Source organism: Lutjanus erythropterus, chromosome 19, assembly GCF_056507025.1.
Source record: "Lutjanus erythropterus isolate fLutEry1 chromosome 19, fLutEry1.hap2, whole genome shotgun sequence".
Taxonomy (NCBI): domain Eukaryota; kingdom Metazoa; phylum Chordata; class Actinopteri; order Lutjaniformes; family Lutjanidae; genus Lutjanus; species Lutjanus erythropterus.
Window position 1 is genome coordinate 26,131,912 of NC_139335.1, and position 14,431 is coordinate 26,146,342.

The 14,431-nt window shown below is 38.7% G+C and overlaps 1 protein-coding gene across 2 annotated transcripts; it reads right to left on the minus strand.

The window, feature by feature from the left end:
- Positions 1-656: 656 nt before the first annotated feature.
- On the minus strand, positions 657-13,516 carry rabep2 (rabaptin, RAB GTPase binding effector protein 2). Of its 2 annotated transcripts, none has more exons than XM_084744623.1 (12): positions 13,304-13,516; positions 11,953-12,108; positions 9,678-9,760; positions 8,576-8,962; positions 7,484-7,579; positions 7,298-7,396; positions 4,372-4,485; positions 3,274-3,352; positions 3,148-3,159; positions 2,718-2,872; positions 1,661-1,777; positions 657-1,499 (listed from the first exon to the last, which is right to left on the minus strand). In XM_084744623.1, exons 1-12 carry the CDS (start codon positions 13,326-13,328, stop codon positions 1,395-1,397), a joined length of 1,428 nt encoding a protein of 475 aa, XP_084600749.1. In that variant the 5' UTR covers positions 13,329-13,516; the 3' UTR covers positions 657-1,394. The 2 variants fall into 2 exon arrangements, with proteins under 2 accessions (XP_084600749.1, XP_084600750.1); XM_084744624.1 differs by lacking the exon at positions 13,304-13,516 and adding an exon at positions 13,005-13,175.
- Positions 13,517-14,431: the final 915 nt, after the last annotated feature.

Here is a 14,431-nt window from a genome sequence, read left to right on the forward strand (position 1 = left end):
CAGTTATTCAAAATTAAATTTTTAGTTGAGGCATTTTTCTCTCTACGGCATGTCACTCAAACTGTAGTTAGGCCTTATAATAATAATGCTAATACTGAGTATCGAATCTTTAGGTAGTACGGGAGTAGCATTTAAAAAAAATAAAAAACAAAAAAAAAACTAGTGGACCTGCTACAATTAATTGATCATTAATGGATTAGTAAAGTAATTCTTTAAAAGTCAAAATTCTCTGATTCCAGCATCTTAAATGTGAATATTTTTTGGTTTCTTTAGTCCTCTACGACAGTAAACTGAATTTTTTTGAGCTGTGGAGAAAACAAGACATTTGAGGACGTCATCTTAGAATCTGGCGAACACTGATCAATATCTTTCAAATATCTTTCAGTTTCCTGATATTTTATAGACCAAACAACTATTAATGAAGCATATAATAATGATCAGACGCACGCTAAGCTGCATCAACCACTTCCAAATAGGTCAACCTATCAGAGGATATGTATGGACTACTATTTTATTAAATTATGTCGTGGGACATATGTCCGTCTTCACCATATAAAATGACTCTGTGTGGAGTTCTGAGCCCACAGATGACAGGCTTTATCTTAGTATTTGATTATGAATTCAAAAGGTTGAAGGAAAGAATATGACAGCCTGGATTTACTTTACGTTGTGTATTAAGACAGAACAAAGTGACAAGCTGTTACATGTTCACATTTCTTCTCTGATTTTTTTACTGCTTCTGTCTTCATCCATAATCACATATTAGCTCGAAGTCTAAAAGCAACAATGTTAAGCTAAATTGAAAAAAAAAATAAAATAAACTAATGCACATCATAAAATATCTCATCAGAGATGCAGTTAATTTAGGAGAGTTTCTACTTTGTATCACTTCATTATTGCACGGTGATCCATTGCTTTTAGAGGTCCTTCATCACAGAAAACGTTTGCACAGGAGAACAGTCGTGTAGATTATACAGTGAAAAAAAAGTGTTGGACTGTTGAGTGTTTTGCTGGGGTCATGTCAGTTTTATCCACACTGCACATTTACATATATATTAGTACAGGAATAAATGGCTAATGGATGTAAGAAAAACGGAGTATGAACACGTTTTACAAGGTTCCCAAAGCATTCATGGTTCATCAAAAATCACTTTGGTCACTAAGCAACAGTTTCAGTCACTGATATCAAACCATCATCTCTGTAATATATAAAAATAATATTGTCTCTTCAGGAGAACCCATCCAATGTTTCAAGTGCAAGCAGCACCAGCTGTGATGATCCCAGTGGTTACGACAGTATTTCATGTGCTGATGGTTAGTTGGTCCTTCTTGGTCCCTCTTAGGGTGTTTTCTCTTGGTTTGTGCTCTTTGGTTCCAATCTGACTCTCCTGAACTCACGAGGCGTCTGCAGGTGAGGAACCAGCTTCACTGCCTCCCTCTTCCAGGATTTCCTTGACTTGTTCAAGACTCTCAGCCTGACGTATTAACTCCAGCTTCACCTGAAGGGACAGAGACGGATCAGTGAAATATCAATATGTCATCGACGTATAGTGTAAAAATCCTGGCAAGGATTTTGAACTGATTTCAGTTTAATGAAGGAAAGACAGAAAAAGAAATTTCAGCATAACTCCTGCACTCAAACTTCTCCATTGCTTCTTACCTGCAGTGACTGGGAGAGCTGGACAAAATCTCTCTGTACAGTCTGGCTGGTGTCGACCTGAGAGCGCAGACTGATCACTTGGCTACGCAGCTCCAGACACTGCTGCTGCACGGCCGCCTGACACACACACACACACACACACACACACACACAGAACAGCCGGCTTAGGAGTTGGTTTGAAAATGTGTGACTTTGGCAACTCCTAATGGACTATCAACAAAAGACACTGCAGTAAACAACAATGTATGTCACTATTTATACTGTTCACAATGTAAACACAATGAGAACAGACAACATTAGTCCTCAATTCAATAATATAAATACACTGCCCTCCACTGTGTCACTTGTTTTCTTATTATCTAAAAATTGTAAAGCAGACTCACTTCAAGAATGAAAACTTAATGCTGTAGCTGCCAAAACTCACAGAATTATGAAGAAAGAAGTAAAATATGACATGTACATTTGCAGTTTTTTTTTATTCTTAATAATCACAACTATAGATAAGATATACAGAACTGTTTATAAATTCTCTTTAACCTCTAGATCGTGTTGTTCTGTAAAGTAAAAATGGGAGGACATTTTTGATTCTCCTATACCATGGGAGCAAGTATTTTATTTATATATTTATAAAACAACAGCAGACAAATTTACAAGATTATTTCAGTTTAAAATTATTTAAAACATTTTAATCAAATGGGGGAAAAAAACTTGGGATCAGTGTCATTTTTGCCTCATGAAATCTGAGTCAACTGTACATCTGTTCTGGTCCTGTCACGTTGTTTCTGCCTTCTGTGTAATGCAATGAAGCTGTGCTTCCAACTAGATGCTTTCTCTGTGGTTGCTGAGGCTTCTTTGGACATTGATCATTTTAGAAAGTTTATCTAACATCACTTTATTCTGGATGGGTATACTGCAAAAAGGACAGATCTGATTATTTCTGAGAACGAAACCAGCCCATTCCAGTCAGGATTCATCACAAGGAAGCAAACAGCAGTTAACTGTGAAAGCATTAACAGCAGTAACACTGAGTTTAGTGCTAAAAGCAGGTTGGATTTACTTTGTCATTGCTAAGGGTCTTGTTGGTGCCCTGCACATGAGACAGTGCCACCCGCAGGGCTTCCAGTTCAGTGCGGCTGGCAAGAAGTTCAGCCTGCAACTGCTCCTTCTGAGCCTGAATCCTCTCCGTCTCCGTCTTCAGACTGGACAGCTGCACTGCACATACAATCACAAACAAGACAGCTTTTTCCTTATTTAGTTCATGCTAGGAGATGGATAACTGCAGCATCAACATAAAAAAACACTGAGATTATTAAAGCAAAACTCCAATTTACTACAAGTTCATCAGTTCTGTTACTTATAAGAACACAAAAAGGGAAACCAAGGGTTAAAAGCTGAAATGAATCTGAATGAAATGTAACTCCACACCAATCACACGACCCGCTAAATGTCTTATCAGACTAATAATAAAAAATTAGTTGCTGACTCACCTTCTAAAACTTCTGATGGCCGTCATGGAAGGAGCAGGGGGAGAGAGAGGGAGAATAAAAACATGTTTCAGTGTCAAGACAGTCAGGTTCGAGAAACTGTCCTAAGCAATATTTTGATCCACAGACCATTCTCTTCTGTCCGCGTGTCCAGCTGCTCCCTCAGGTTGACGATCTCAATGCGAAGACGCTCCTCACAGTGCGCCCCCTGCAGATAAGAATTTAACGGTTACAGCAAGTGTTCATTCTGACAAGGACTTTTAATTTGTTTTTGACTTTAAGCCACAATTTAGTCACTTGTTTTTGTTTTGTTTAGTCAAGACTTAGTCAGTGGACCTGACTTTCCAATGCTTTAGTCATAGTTTTAGTCACAATTTTAGTTCACGTTCTAGTTTGAATTTTTTGGGGGGTCAATTTAAATTGTTCACTACATTCAAAACTGCTTATTATTTAATGAACTTCTTTCATATTGGATAGTGTGGATCTTAAATCAGTAAATTACCTCCCATTGTGGCATCTATGTCCTGCTAGTGTAACAACCCACTCCAGTAGCGTTGTAGATTATAACAACAGAAATCCTTGTATTTGACATTAACTCACATAATCTGCGACTGTAGTGGATGTCCAGTAGTTTTATTTGTAGTAGACAAATATGGGTACTGTGTATAAAAGTTTGACAAACGTAACACAAACAATTTCTAAGTTACTGATGCACAAACAAAAAATGTTCCATCCATCCCCGGTCTCCCCTATCATATGAGAATGAATGCATTAGGGGCGTTTGGCCTATGTACTTTCCTTTGTAGCAGGAAAGTAATTTTTCAACGTAATTTTTGTTAATATTTCTTTCATTTACATCGTCGTCACAATTAAATAAAAGGATGTAAAAGAATACTTGTCGTCAGAATTTTTGTTGGTTACAGCACATGCACCAAGATTATAAGCAAGAGAAAAATCAAGTGACTGTCTTCAACATTTTAAACTACCAACAGGTGGTCAAAACACTTCCAGAGCCAGGGACTGACAACTTGTACTTTCATCCACACATGAAAGCTGACAGAAACACGAAATGAAGAAGAGCAGCACCAAACTAAAGGGAAGTCACATAACCAGATGTTTCACAGGTTTCTGTTCCCTTTACAATGGTATTTGTGACACTGTTGTTCTTTGCTGGAGCGCTCGAGGAGCTGATATAGTGGAAATGAAAATCTACAACAGTAATCATACCTGCAGTGTTGCTGGGAATGAGGAGCTGGACTCTGGTCCCTCATCCTCAACCTCCTCTCCTTTCAGTCTGGACAGCTCACTGCACATTTTCCTCTGGGAAAAGGATAATTCTGCCTGGACACACAAAATACAAATTTGAACACCGACTCCTACCAAATAATGTGTTGATAAATTCTATGCCCGCCTCACAGCAAGAAGGTCCTGAGTTTGGTCCCCCAGCTCCCCGGCTGGGTCAGGGCCTTTCTGTGCAGAGTTTGCATGTTCTCCCCGTGTCTGCGTGGGTTCTCTCCGGGTTCTCCGGCTTCCTCCCACAGTCCAAAGACATGCATGCCAGGTTAATTGGTGACTCTAAATTGCCCGTAGGTGTGAATGTGAGTGTGAGTGGTTGTCTGTCTATGTGTCAGCCCTGCGATGAACTGGTGACTTGTCCAGGGTGAACCCTGCCTCTCGCCCAATGACAGCTGGGATAGGCTCCAGCAGCCCGCGACCCTTTAGGAATAAGTGGTTACAGAAAATGAATGAATGAATGAATTCTATGCCGGCACACAAACACCTCATGGGAGACTATACAGACTTGTCCTTGGAATCATGTGACTACTGTTGGTTTTATCACAGGGGTGGGGGAGAGAAAAATCAATTCTTAGATGAATCACGATTCTCTCTTGAAAGATTATGAATCTATGCACACTGGTTAATAACTGCAGATTTCAATCCAGGTTCTTTACATTATGACTGAACATGTATATTCCTTATGGCTGAACCAACTGGACTGTGACATGAATAATGTTAGCATGTGAGCTGTGTTTATGCCATGTCTTGCATTTTTATGAAGGCGGCGGCCACAGCTGGATACAATCCGACCAGCATTCCCCGGCTTTAAATCCTGAGTATGGAAACATTTTGGCTTCTCTGAAGTTGAAGGGAAAAGGGACCTGAACCACACTGCATTCAAGCTGTGTCCATCTAAACTAATTATGGATCATTACAAATATGCTAGGGCTGCACAATACACTACAAAAGCCATACTGCAAATATTTTGACTGAAACTGCGATTGCAATATGGAATACAATTAGTGGAAAGTATTATTATTCAGTCTAACTGGAAAAAAAAGACAATTAACATTGTGATATTTGTTGAGGTCTGTACCAAACAAAGATTGACAGTATATTGCCATTTCTCACACGTTATTCCTTTTTCAAAAATCTGGTTCTGCAATTTGGATATTGCCCTTAGCCATCAATTATACTGCAATTTGTTGTTTACCCTAGAATATGACATGCTTTAAAGGAAGCAAGTAGTCACCCAGTGAGAATAAATCAATAATGCATAGGAATCAAAAGTTGTGATGTAACAGGAAGCATTGATAATCTTTTCAGAATAACACTGTCACCCTCTGAATCAGAGTTGAATCAAATTGCGAGGTGGCAAGAGTTTCTCGTTGCTATTAATCACTGTGTGTTAGTGAGTGAGTCATCATGCACTCATGTTACACATTTATGGCAAAAACACAAAGTGCCATCACTTCATTTCTGTTCTTGGAATCTTTTCAATCAAGAGGGTTGAAATAAAAGTAACCATAAGAAAATTAAGAAGTTAAACATTTTGGTTTTGTAAAGTTAGATGTCTGTATCTTAAATATGCAGCTGCAGCCAGTAGCTGGTAATAATATTAATGGATTCCATTTATAAAGTACTCTATCTTAGATACTCAAACTGCTTCACGGTGAAGGGAGAAACACCTTCTCGGCCTCCACCAGTGTGTACCTCAACTGGCTATTTTGCGCGACAACACTCACCACACACCAGCTTGAGGTGGAGAGGGAGAGAAACATTGAGCCAATTACAGTGGGGGATGATTAGGCGGCCAGATGGAGACAGCCAGGTCGGGGACTTTGCCAGGACACTGGGGAACCCCCTACTCTTTGTGGTTTAAGTGCCATGGGATCTTTAATGACCACAGTGAGTCAGGACCTTGATTTTTACATCTCATCCAAAGGACAGCATCCCTGTCACTGCACTTGGATTAATTAGGACCAGAGGGAAGACTGCCATATACTGGCCCACCAACACCACTTCCAGCAGCAACTTAGTTTTCCCAGGAGGTCTCCCATCCAGGCACTAGACAAGCCATACCTGCTTATCTTCAGTCATTCAGCAGAAACCCGGTACTAGCCCTAGATAGAAAAATCCACGAGCATCTCCAATGCTTGTGTAATCCACCCTAACCATTGTCATTTTGACATTTAGTTTTTGTATAGATAAAACACACGTGCTATAACATGTAACATAACACAGAGAGCTTTAGAGGTGCTGGGAAGAAAGTTTTGTCACCATTAGATGGAACCAGCTAGCTGTTTTCATGTTTCCACTCTTTACACCAAGTTAAGATAAGATAAGCTAACCGCCTGTAGCTTCATAATTACTATACATAGATGAGCATGGTATTGATGTAAAGGGACAGTTCACCCCAAAATCAAAATGCATTTTTTTTCCTCTTACCTGTAGTGCTGTTTATTCACTGAGATTATTTTGATGTGAGTTGCTGAGTTTTAGAGATATCAGTTGTAGGGAGGCCTGCCTTCTTTCCAATCTAAGGGAACTAGATGGCATTTGGCTTGTAGAGCCTAAAGCACCAAAAAAAAACAAAAAAACATTTGAAACAGTGACTCTTTCCAGAAATCACGACCTGGTTACTCAAGATAATCCCAGACCTTCTTATGAGCAGTTTAATGTAGGAACTATTTTCTTTCTAGGAGAAAGAAAGTAGTTTCAGTAGACTGTACCTTAACAATCTAGATTGATAAATAGCACTACAGGTGAGAGGAAAAATGCATATTTTTATTTTTGGGTGAACTGTCCCTGACAGTCACACACACTCTGCAGGATTGACATCATCATCATCACCATCACCATCATCATCACTCACCAGCCGACTCTGGACAGCACTCTGTGATTGGCTAAAAGATTTCTGTAGATCCTGTAGGAGGGCCTCTGAAGTCTGGACCTGAGACTGGAGCATCGACACCTAAACACACACAGACAAATTAACATGTGTGTAATTCTGCAAGCATCAAACACTCACTGCAGCAAACTCACACACTGTGTGGCTCACCTGTTTGTGTGTGTGGTTGGTCTGTGTGTCCAGTTCTCTCTGCAGCTCCTCCTTCTCGGCCTCTAGCCGACTCACCTCCCCCCGCAGCTCTGACACCTGTCCAACACACCACACACGCATTACACCGCAAAGTCACTGTGTATGAGGAAGCAAAAACAAACACTTGATACAAAAGAATAAAAAATGTGCAGACTGGACTGTAAGGACGCTTTTTTCCTATTGCCAGTGTTTTTTATGTGGGATTAGTTCTGATGTACAAACAGAATCTACCCACATGCTGACATGTTGGTGCAACATAACTGGTTATTGTTTTGTTGTATTCTACAGTTGTATAATATCATAGGATTTAAATTCAAAAATATTTTATCATTTATAAGAAGAACAGTCATCTTTTAAAATAATGTGACTTACAATTAATTAACAAACAGGTTTCAGTTCATATGTATATTTTTTAAATGAGTATTAATTTTTATTCATTTTTTTTAAGTGTCTCAGAGATTGTGGCCAGTGTTAAGGTGGTCCTGAGGTGTTCCTGATCTCAGATGCTGTCCAAGATAGCATCAGAGATCAGGAGCTGTATTCATAAAGTTTCCTCGTACAAAGACTTGCACCTAGTGATGAAATAAACTTTGAGAATTTCCCCTTGAAGTTAAAAGTAGATCCTGGCAAAGACTAAGTTATTCACAAAGCATCTTAGAACTAAAAAGACCTTTGAAACCGCTGACACAGCTTCACCATCTTTGGATTTTTGTTTCAGGAATCGTTACCTTCTCTCTCAGCTTTTCTGTGTGTGATTTAGGGCACACAGCCCTGCTTTCTCAGGCCCTTATATTGAGATTGTTGGGGTGTTTCCTTATGTTAATTAGGAACAACTGCCACTTACGGGGACAATGGGATTCATCACGCAAACAATTCTGAGGTTAAAGAATTGGTGAATGAGACCCAATGATCTTTTTCAAAAACAAACCTTTAATAAGCAGAGGAGCATCTTAAAATTAAACTCAAGTGGATTTATAGGTATATAAGACAAAGTAAATCAATAAAAGTATAAACCACGACTTTGACTCAGATATCATAGTTTTACATCCATACCTGAGCATTGAGTGCATCCCAGTCGTTGTGCGTGACCAGCCGGTGTCCAGCCGGCGGCAGGTAGATGGCTTCAGGCACCAAAGTTCCTGTGGAGACCAGAGAGTCTGTGTCTTCCTGAGCGTGAAGTTTTCTGGGCAGAGAGGGCGTGTCTAAGGAGAATGAGGACAACGAGGCCGAGTCACACTGCCGCAGCGCAAAATACCCTTCTGCTGTAAGTGGTGCCCCTTCTCCCTCCGCCACCGCCTCGAGGTCCGCTGGTTGGCTGTCCGCTGGTTGGTTCCTGTCCATCGACTCTGTGGCCTCGGCCTCTGGCTGGCTGTTGGTGATCCGTGTTGTGGATTCATTACTGGTAACTTCTGCATCTGTCCTGGCTCTCCTTCCACTGATCTAACAGATAGAGAAAAACAAATGCTGGAATTAAGGCTGCATCCACACTGCTACCTTTTTGTTTTAAAACACACAAGTTTTTCTACGTTTCTGCTTGGTGTCCACACTACCTTGGTGTCCACACTACCTTGGTTTTTTACAACAACTAAAAAACAACTGTTTGGAAATGCTGCTTGCCCTGTTTCAGGGAGTTGCGATTCAGTCTGGACAGGCAGAAATGGAATGGAAGCGACAACATCCTGACAAGTTGTTTCAGTTATGAATGTGTGTGTGAATAACTGACTTATTTTGATGCATGATGTTTGAAAGGTTGCTAACTATATGTTACCTGTTAGCTTTGGTTCGCTGGTACAAACAGACATCGAAAATACAAAGATGTTAGAAACAGACAAAAACACAATGCCACTGACAATGTTTTAAGAGGAATAACATTATCCAGGAGGTTTATGTAAAGAGCACCTTTCCCTGCCTCATCATTTTTTTCTTGTTATAATGGTATCTGACTGCCTCCTGTTTGGTCACGTGACATGCTTTTTTAAGCATGTTGGTATGGACGGAGATTATTCCTGAAGCAAAGCTAAAACATCCATCTGGATGGAAAACATTTTCGTTTTAAACCGCTGTTTTAAAGGAAAAATATAATAGCACAGATGACGCCTAACTCCAGACTACTTGGAAACAGTTTTGGACTGAAGACAGGAAGTTAAACACTGACCATGTTCTGTCCACTGGCTCTCCTCCACTCCACAGACTGAGACTGGAGAACAGCTATCCTGGCCTCATACTGCGCTGCCGTCTCTGTAAACACAACAGGATAATAATTAAATAATCACGAGAGCATTTAACCAATCAGATGAATGGTTGCCTCAATTATCACAGCCACAAAAACGCAATTTCTAAGCCTACAATACTTCTGAGAAGTGTAGCTGCAGAATACAATTTGTTTTATTAGCAAAACTTAAAAAGTTAGAACAACAAAACTTCAATGCTTTAAAAAGGAGCAGAACTTGCCAACATGTGATCTTTTCCCTGTTCTGTCCAAACCTTGCTCCAGTTACTACAGTTTTGTATTTTCTATCTTTTTTTTATTAATGCATACATCCCAGTCTCAATAAAAATGCCTCCTCATGCTAAAGACATTTCCTGTATATTTTTTATTTTATTCTAGTTAGTTTTGTAAGCACACAATATTGTTTCAGTTGTTTTAGTTGACATTCTGAGATGTGTAACAACTGTTTAACTAATACTACAGTTTAAAGGTCAACAAGGTCATTAAAAAATTATTTTAGTCGTTTGGTGTCAATTAGAAACTATACAAATGGGAAATGAAAATGAAAACTACAAACTGTAGAGTAGAGCTATTTTTATTCTCTTTTTAAAAGGTGCCAAAAGATATTTTAAAAAGCCATCACTGTAACAGGTTTATATCATTACAACATATAAAATGGAGATGTTTCCCAACACAGACAGAAATTACATTTACTGCAAGCGAGGTTAGAGCACAATAATGTCTTTTTACACTCAGCATCCTCAAAAAGTGCTGGCAGCTTAAGTGCAGATTCTACTTTTTCTTTAGAGCTTTTGAATGTCGGTACATTTCTGACTGAACAGAAAGATAAAAGTCAAGGTCTTTCAGGTCCTTTGTACAGACGTCTTACAGTACATGTTGAATAAAAACAAAAGTTAAGTTGATAATAGTTCAACATCCTGCCAGACCTCTTATCAAAGCAAGCTGAAAACCATTTTATTAAAACTGTGATACATGCACAAGTATATATTTTTTTTTATATGAAGTTGTACAGTTTTGTTCAGAGGTGGGTGGTAACTAAGTACAAATAGTTTGTTACTGTACTGAAATAGATTTTTCAGGTATCTGTACTTAAGTTTAGTTATCTAACATCTTTTTAATTTTGTACATTTTAATACAAATATCTGTACTTTCTACTCCTTACATCTTCAAAACAGGCTCATTACTTTAGCTTTAATTCATTTGAGGGGAATTATCAATTTCTTCTATTTTGAATCATTGTGCATGGCCTTCCCAACATCAAGAATGACAACAGTACATACAAAAGACGATTCTCTGGTGCATCTATTAGTGTTTATCGCACAAAACAGACAGAACAAGATGAAAATGCCATAAAAGAACAACATGACAAAAAAATACTAACAACATAAAAAGGATGTAACAAGACAAAAAAAGGTATAACAAGATGAAAAAGATGTAAAAAGACAAAAAGATATAAGGTATAAGAGCCATAAAAAACATTACCACACACTCGCACACAAGCAAGCATAAGATGTAAACACATAACAAGACAAAAACAATGTAAAAAAAAAAGACAAAAACGAACATAAAAGACTAAACAACACTAAACCAACATAACAAAACAAAAAGACATAACAAGGCGCAGCAACAAAAAAGATGTAATAAGATGAAATGAGATAAAAGATATATGAAAAAAAAACTACATAAAAGACATAAAACAATGTAATAAAAACACAATGAAAAAGACATAACAAGAAGAAACTGAGAGCGAGACTTGAAAAGGTCAATCAGCCTTGCACAGAAACAGTCAGTAGAAATGTCCTTCAGAGGGCGACTGTTTACTTTTATACTTTGAGTAAATTTCAGAGCCCTTACTTTTGAATCAGTACTTCTACTTTTACCAGATGCTTTTTTACACAAGTATCTGTGCCTCTACTTGAGTACAGGCTTTCTGTAATTTTGCCACTTTTGGTTTTATTCATGATATGCTGTTATTGAACTTCATTTCCTGGGGACATTTACTGAGTACATGTGATACACATAAAGTCAGACTATTTAGGCTTTGATTTATTTGTCTTTACAAAAACTACTGTCTTGTTATCTGAAATTAAACCACATGCAGACAGGGACAGTCAAACACAAACAGGCGGTGCTTGTCACGCACATGTAAACAAGCAAGCACAGCCAAACACACACAAACACACGCATAACACAGACTGACCTCTAAGAGCCTCCTGTAGAGACTGGATCTCTTGATCACATTGTTTTTGCAGCTCTGCCAGTTCCTCCTGTTTGCTCAGCTCACAGATCGTCGCCACACCCTGCCAGTGTTCGACCTGAGCTCGGCACTCGGCTAGCTGGGCCTGCAGGCTCGTCTCTGAAAATGACAAACGGTTTAATGTGTTTTGCCGTCATTATGTTGTCTTGAGGAAGCTTGTATCAGACTTTGGATGGAATCAGACAAATATGGGAAACAGTGAGGTGGCCTGATTAAAAGGAATCAGTGACACTACTAGACAAGACCAGTAAATACCTCACCATGAGATAAGACATGAAGACAGCTCATCTGGCGTCACTGATCTATATCCTGAGGACTTTGCAGGACACAGACTTAAATTCCTTTCACTGCTGAGTTTTCTACAAAGAATGTTTGTGTCATCCTTGCTAGGTTGATGTAGTTGCATAAAAGTCCTTTCAATACAGTTCTGCCAGTCATCAATAGAGTGAACAATTGATAACTTTACAATGTCGCAATATGGCCCAATGCAATTTTGACACTGCAGGATTTGTTACAAAATTTGTCTATAAATTCAAGGCAACATCTTTGTTGGGTACAGATTCCTGCAAAAATCACAGTTCAGTTCAGACAGTGTGCATGTGAACGTGGGCCCAAGCTAAGGATCTACAGTGAAGATTTAGGCTAAAAACATGATGTATGAATGACATCATTTCAGTCAACTGGGCATGTCAGGGCTTTAGGAGACTTGGATTACATCAGATGAGCATTATGGAGGCATTTTTTTTTGCCAGTCATTTCTTCAGTTTGAAAACTGGTCATCATTCACTTACACTGTTTGGGAGATTCTGTAACATTGTATCTTGTAAAACTTGAGCAGTATTTTGAGGGTTATTATTTAAAGTGAAGGTCTAAAAAGCTGCAAATCTAGCGGTAGAGATAAGTCTGCTATAACCATTATGACTTGGTACAGTAACTATATCACTGACTAGGGTAATATCAAAAGTGAAACCCTGAGTTGATGTATGGACACTTACTTAGGTCCTGACCCTCCTCGGTGGTTTGTTGAGGTCCCCGGACCCCAGCTTGTAAAGCTAAACTGTGATGCTAGCTAGCCGCTAATTAGCAAAAACCCGTTCATTTCAGTGGTCAGCGATGCTAACAGGCCGTTTAGCGATTATCTGACCGGAGCTGCAACAGGTTTCAGTCGCAGTGAAGACAACAAACAAGTTAATGTTTTGCTAAAACTCGAGCTGTAAAGAGCCGTCAGTGTCACATCACAACCAATCCCGTTAGACGCAGAGGCATATTAAAGTTTAACTGTTGTTTTTATTACCTGTGTCTTCGCTCGTGGAGCTCATCTTCTCGTCAGTTCACCGGCGGGGCCGCCTGACAACACCAAATCTCTATTATAAAAACTCCCACAAACCTGTCCAAGCCATTTTGCACAAAAGCACCCGGGCTCAGGTTTAACTATGTGTGGGTATTAACAGCGCAGTGTCAACTTCAGGAAACAACTTTCCCCGGTCTAAGCCTGCGGAAATCACGTCAACCTGCTTCCTGTTCACACATACTTTTCCCTCTTTGGCCTGAGCTGTGGCATCGCAGTCAGTGATCTGGAAACTGCATTTCATTTGAATGGTTTTAACTAAGTTTATACAAAGAAAAATGGTCAGAGAGATCGTGTTTTTGTTAACTACCACGCCCCTGGACATTAAAGGACTAGTGTGTAGTATTTGGTGGCATGTAGCAGTGAGCTTTTTTGAACACACCTTTTTTTAGTGCTTTTGCAAAGAAATCTACATTGCATTTAAATATTAATAAACATTATTAATAAAACAACATTAATAAAACTAAATTGTATAAGAGTAATGTAAAACATTAATATAAATTATATTACATTTATTTTTGCATATAATTTTTCCAATTATTTCAGATGTAATAATGGCCTTTCCTGTTCATTTTAATTTTGAGAGAATACTGCAGTTTAACACAGCGTAAACTGAGAAGAAATTTAAGAATATTGTTAATAGTGAGCTTGTACAGTTCAGAAATAAGACCAGTATTGGTGTTAATCTATTCCAAATTGCATAAATTAGTTTAGCAACATTAATTTAAGTGCTTAACTTTTGTTTTTGCTTGATTTTTTTTGTGTATGTCAGTATGCTTCAATGAGAAAAAAAAAAAAGTTATAAGGTTTTTAAGCTTGCTGAGATGAGAAAGGAAGCATTGCTTGGTAGCAGACATAGAAGTTGATAAGCAATGTTGAATTGAGTATTTAGGATTTACTAACCTGAGATGAGATAGGATGAAGTAAAATAAAATTAAGTTAAAAGAGTTAGTTAGGATTTGCTTCTGTAATGCCAATAAGGGAATATCCTAAAAAAAAGTTTTTATAAAATGACCCCAGCCTCTTTCAGTGTTTCTGCACCTGCTTCCTTTGCTTGACAAAGGCATGACTGCA

Excerpts from the sequence above, each read along its gene's own strand:
- rabep2 (XM_084744623.1), bottom strand. The coding sequence starts at position 13,328 with ATGAGCTCCACGAGCGAAGACACAG. Across the intron at positions 1,778-2,717 it reads AGACCCTTAGCAATGACAAA|GCGGCCGTGCAGCAGCAGTG; the intron begins GTAAATCCAACC and ends TGTGTGTGTCAG. Across the intron at positions 1,500-1,660 it reads AGCTCTCCCAGTCACTGCAG|GTGAAGCTGGAGTTAATACG; the intron begins GTAAGAAGCAAT and ends CTGTCCCTTCAG.